The sequence below is a fragment of the Camelus dromedarius genome, chromosome 7 (assembly GCF_036321535.1).
Source record: "Camelus dromedarius isolate mCamDro1 chromosome 7, mCamDro1.pat, whole genome shotgun sequence".
Taxonomy (NCBI): Eukaryota; Metazoa; Chordata; class Mammalia; order Artiodactyla; family Camelidae; genus Camelus; species Camelus dromedarius.
In genome coordinates this window covers 68,307,936-68,313,935 of record NC_087442.1, presented here as the reverse complement: position 1 = coordinate 68,313,935, position 6,000 = coordinate 68,307,936, and the positions used below count along the sequence as shown (strand labels likewise).

The 6,000-nt window shown below is 36.1% G+C and overlaps 1 protein-coding gene across 3 annotated transcripts in view; it reads right to left on the bottom strand.

The window, feature by feature from the left end:
• Positions 1-1,217: 1,217 nt before the first annotated feature.
• SEMA3D (semaphorin 3D) overlaps positions 1,218-6,000 on the bottom strand; it is a 177,030-nt gene continuing 172,247 nt past the window's right edge. For all 3 annotated transcript variants that reach the window (XM_010977991.3, XM_064487618.1, XM_010977992.3), the window contains one exon: positions 1,218-3,930. In XM_010977991.3, the coding sequence (XP_010976293.1) occupies positions 3,505-3,930 (426 nt within the window). In that variant the 3' untranslated portion in view covers positions 1,218-3,504. The remainder of the gene's footprint in view (positions 3,931-6,000) is intronic.

Sequence of the window (6,000 nt, the reverse complement as noted above, 5' to 3'; positions counted from 1 at the left end):
TTCCCAATAAGGCTAATGAATTCCAACATGTTGTCCAAGACAAATGTAACATTGTAAAGGGAAGCTACTTCAGTTTTGATTTCCACTTGTATTTATAATATATATAAAATATATCATATTTGAGTTTAAAACATCAGTGTTTAATTAATGCTCTTGTTCAATTTAATATATTGTAGACACCTGGATGATATCAAATTGTCCTTGAAAATTTAATTTTGATCAAGTTGAAAAACAGGCCCTGGCAACTGTAAACTTATTTTTTAGCTGAGTCTATACAATTCAGCAGGAACAAAAGTTAATAGCATATAAAGAACCGAAACATAGACCAAAAAATATATTCAAGAGTAAGACCATTTTGCAGGCAGCATATTATAAATAAGCATTACTTAGCCAGCAGACTGATGAGGTACAGTGTGAATTACAATTCTTCTACTACTGTTGTGGCTTTTGCAAATTTCTAAATTTCTCTGTGAGTATTTTCCATTTCTTAAGTAATTTGGTTGGTTTTCAAAAATGTTTATTCAATAATGTGAATGTAGTGTTTTGAACTCTTTGCAGGGGGTGGGGAAGAAATGGGTTCTACATAAATTATTTAGATGATCCATTTCTAAGCAAACTCTTAAAATTCCCAATAAATTGAATGTAAACGAATGCAAACAGGATTCCATTCAGCAGCATAAACAGCTGGAATGAAATGCAGGGGAGAATATGTAAGTCAGAGATATATGTATTCAAAATGGGAGAAAAACATGAAACCAAGAATAAACATAGACATTTTAAGACCTCTCCATAAAGAGCTGATTTCTTAGCAAACATATTTGAAACTATTAACTATAATCTTATTTTTCATTATTTCAAAGAAAATTTAGTAAAAACCTTCAGTGGTGAGGAACTATGTATTGTGTCTTATCTCTAGATTGAATATATTCACACTGTTCCTCTTAGTGTTCTAGGCAATTAAAAGATTAAGTTAAACGTAGCTTTGATGTCTTCTATCTTTATAAATACACATAAATCTTTGTCCACATGTTTTTATTATATGACTATTTATTTCACTAAAAATATTTCAAATATTTTTAAAGTAATTATCATAAATTAATAGTTTTAGATACAAAACAGCCAGAATGTTAGCAGTACAGTAAAATAGGTTGCCCTTAATTTTTTCTGAATAGCTAAGATTAGAAAGAATTAATTAAAAAATGGCTTGGACATTCATATTTTGATGAAAACCAAATTTATTTTCACAAGTCAATCCTAACATTTGAGCTTCGTGTAATTTTCCCAAAGCTATCCATAATTTGATCATTACTGTCTGATATACAAATAGTTGGAAATCCTTTAAAAATAAAACAAGTTCCTTCTTACATACTTAGAGCGTCTTATGAGTTCCTGGAACATTTTAAGCCAGCAAATGAATAGTTACAAACAGTCTTGTTATGGTATTCACTTAACAGTCTGATAGTATAATAACTGTCCTTATGGATTACTTTTTAAGAGTGATTTGTTCTGGTTCACTTTTTAAAAAACCTACCTTCCTAAGTTTTCCTTATAGTAAAACATCTACAAATATTTATGAGTATTGTATCAAAAGATGACTTAACCTCATGTATCAGTGACTACTTTGAGATAGGTAAGCAATGCAAGTAAAATGAATGTAAGATAGAATGTTTTGAACGTAAAGCCAGTCACAGACATGATGCCGAACTCTATAGTAAGTTGCCCTCTAATCAGATGGGTTCTCACAGGCTTTACTTTCAAGACGCGTAGAATGCATGAGAAACGAGCAGTGTCTGCTATTTAGTTTTCTGAAAAGCTGCCTTCCATGTGAGGAAGTGACTAATTTTTCATTTCACACTAAAAAGAGCGTGAAAAGGCAAAACAGAAGAAGGCTAAGGGTTTTGTGTTATATGAAGGAAAGGTGAGTCCTGCTTTGAACAGGCAGGAAACACACCATACATATTTAGAGGGAAGGCCAAATTGGAAACATTTGAAAGTGCTAACAAAATATGAAAAATGTTTATGTTAATGTTGCTTGTTTTTTTTACATGAAGTAGGCTTATTTAAGGTTTATTTATTAAGTTACTAAAACAATGCTACTTGAATTACAGCATGTAACCTCAGAAATGCAAGAAGATTTTGTGAAAAGATGTCAAAGAGTTAATTTAACCCTTTCCGTTGTCAGAATTTTTGCATTTGTTCTGTTATTCAACAAATACATAGTACCCCGCTCCCACCACTGTTGTCTAACTAAGTCTATCTCTCTATGTATGTATATATTGTTTTTTCCTATTCACTCAGATAAAATCTAATAATCCAATAGTCAGGAGAGAATACAGGCAGTAAACAGAAATAATTTATAGAGTATGATGAATTTTTAGAAAAAAGAGAGGAAGTACACACCAAAACCCCATTAGTTATAAATAAATTTGTATTCATTCTTCCCACGATCCTTCAGAAAATTTACTTTCCCTCAGACTTTTGCTAGCAGTTTGTTATATAGTCTAGAATTTTTTAAACAGATGGATTACAAATTGGCAACTACTTATACTCTAGTGGATAAAGCTACATTACACTTCACCCACTATATTTGTGATTTTTCCTCCTTTTTATGGGGATATGAGTTTTCCCCAAAGCCAGAATTTATGGCTGTCTTTCCTTCTATCTCTAAACAAATCCCAACTGCATGCCTTCCCATTAGGATGCAGTCTACATCATGATGTTTCCCTTATTTTATTAAAATGTTTTCCCATAGCCTATTAAAATATTTATTAAGCATTCTGTCCCTGTAAAACTCAGCATATATCCTAAAGACACAACTGAGCACCAACTTCTCTCTGTGAACCTGTCACTCCTGACAAATCATAAGGAATCCTGGGAGGAGCATTTACGCCCTTCAGTAAATTAATGCTGCAGGACACTAAACGTAACCCCTGGGGTCTGAAAGAAATAATGCACCTCTCCAAATTCCTAAACCATGCACTCAGAGTGAATGGCTCACTGGAAAAGCTCCTGTTGAGAATGTGAGCTGTATGAATTTGTGTCTTCCCTCCCATCCCTACCACCAAGTAGCCAGTTCTAGAGTGGAATGACATATCTGTTCATAAGAACATGTAGCACAACTGCATGGTAAACTCCATGCTTAAAGGCCATGCAAGGGAAATAAAGCACCTTCTTATAATAACCAAATCTGATGCTTCCCTAGCTCAGTTATTTACATGACATAATAAATTCAAAACTCAGAACATAAAACATTTACAAATGGGAAGCCCCTGTTTGGAGGCTAATTCTGACACTGCAGGTTTAATTTCAGATCTTGAAACTGGTTCAGATGAATGATTTGTCCTCACTATGCCATATCCACCGTCCAGAACCTTATTCAGGTCATTGTTCTTGTGCTTTAGCAAAACTCCATGGAAAGCTCTTAAGAGTTAGTATAAGGATGTACGAAACAGAAGACAGTGTTTCTGCAGGTAAAAAATTCTTTTCTTTAAATTAAATAGAAAACTACGTGGCCACTGCTCTAGGAAGCTCGTCTGGGTCTCTGTGATGTCTTCGATTCCGTTTCTTCTTCATTTCCTGCATGTGCTTCCACTTGGGGCCACCCTTGTTTCGTTGTCTCCGCTTCTCCCTGTGCCACATCTGTTCACAGTACTGGTCGAGGCTGAAGTTTGGGCTGCTAAGGATTTGGATGTAGTCTTTGTATCTTAACCGTGACTCAGCCAACAGGTCCTTGACCCGCCCCTCCTCGTGCTCTGCCCTCTGGGTATTTTCCATCTGTTCATTCTCAATGACGTTCAAAGTCAGCTTCACTACGGTGTGGATAAAAGTGTGCTCCTGTGCTTTGCAGTAATACATCCCAGAGTCCTTCTTCTGCAAACTTCGAATCAGTAGCCCATATTCTGTTTTGATGATCCTTTCATCGGGTTTCAACTGCAGAATTGGAAAAATGTAGGTAATAAATGAGAAACAGAGAGGGCTGGGAGCAAATGCAAAGAGGCTACATAATTTTACTCAGATGAACCTAAAAGATATATTCCCCATCTCTCTGTCATTAAGTATAATATTGTCAGCCACAGTCAGAGAGAGTGAAAAAATTCAACTAAAGTAACAGCCCCCAAAGATGCATATTTGCATCTTACTACATCTAACTGAACCTCTGGAATACAGTTTTTTCTCCCAGTCTACAGACAGGAATAAAAAGCTGTGAAAATTAATGAAGTAAACCTGGAAACTATTAACTGACCGTCTTTACTAAAATTTCAGATACTAATTGGTGTACAAAGAACACCAATTTGTATCTGAATTTCAGAGCTAGAATGTGACAGTCACTGTGTAGAAAATGGGCTTTAGTGCACGCCACTCCCTGTAGTATAGAAGAGAACAACAATTCCAAAGGGATTTACTCTGTTTTCTAGATATCACCAAATAAGTGACCTGAATAGCATATGGGAACTGTAAGTGGTGACTTGTTAAAAGTCAAGTGGAAAGGCATGGAGGATACAGCCTTTTGGATGTTTAGCTGTAACTGAGCAGGACCTTACAGTCAGAAGGTTAGCAACATGTAAAGCTGAATTTCTCTCTCTCTCTTTTTTTTTTTTTTAACTATGGACTGAATTTTGATACTGTGTGTATATATGATACTTTAGACTATGTCATCTGTGGAAATGTTTGCCATACCTCAGTATACTGTAACACGGTAATGTGATTTCAAGTGTGAGAAAACTCAATGAACAAAAAGAACCTCCCCTGAAATGTGATGCTCTTTGCCCTTTGAAGCAACAGGACTGAAAGGCAATTCAAACATTTAAGCTTGCCTGGCCCTCAATCTGGTGTGAACAGCGAACCTATCTTCAATAAATTAGAGGCATGTTTACCAACACAAGAGCCCTGGCTAATGTGGGGTATTGTGGAATGGCTCAGCATTAAGTAGAATAACAACAACAAAGAAGTCTGGAAGATTTCCCAGTTTACACATCTGCCCCTGTATTGTAGACTTTGAGTTGATGGAAATCAAGGAGGCATAAAGACGGCTAAATTAAATTTATTCACAGTGGGTGGACTATACTTTGCATCTTTATGTGAAAAATATGTAGGAAAAATCCCTCCAATTCTGGAAATATGAGAAAAGGAAAAGAAACATCTCTGGCTATCAGCCCAGTTAACTAACAAGTATATGGCCCACCACCCTCTGTGCCAGAGAAGTGCAGCTAGCGGGGCACCGCGCGAGGCCAAAGGCAGGTCACAGCCCAGATCCCCAGTTAATGAGGCTGAATGGTCTGCAGCCCTGTCCTGGCTTCACACTGAATCCACACCATCAGCGTTTTGTTTGTTTGTTTGTTTGTTTCCCTTACTTTGCCCATTTGTTGAGTTGGTGTGTAGTATTTTTTTTTCCTAATGGATTTATTCTAATGGCCTAGACATTTTAAAATGCTACTGTAATACAAATGTTGAATTCACTTACATTCTCAGGAACTATAGGAATCTCCTGCCTAAAGTTAAATCTGAATCGCTAGGCTTCTAAACGTCCAGTCTTAAACAAAAATATCAAAGTCAAATGTAACACACTATGTATATCTTTTCCCTTTATACAATTTTATTGTAGGAATTATTATTTTTTAACTTAAATAAATCTTAGATCATGAAATTCTGACTCCACAGCCTAGGTTCTGGTCCCTATCTGCTCTGCTCCCTCAGACTAACTCATTTATCTTCCCCGATCGGTCTCCCATTTGTCAAGTTGGTGACACAGCAGATGGTGTTTTTGGGGGGTTAAAAGTAAAGCTCTTGGAAGGTTAAGTGTGAGGCATTATTAGCAACATCATAGACTACTGCCATGTTGCTGGAGAGGTAATGTTCTGAAGCCTTTAGTTCTGTGATTCTTTAATGGAAAATGGCCTGTGGTTATTAGCATGATGATCAAAGTGGGTGCCTTTAGATCCAGTTCATCTCTAGATTTCCTTTCATAGCTGGTATTCTTGCTAATGTTTAAACTGCATTTAA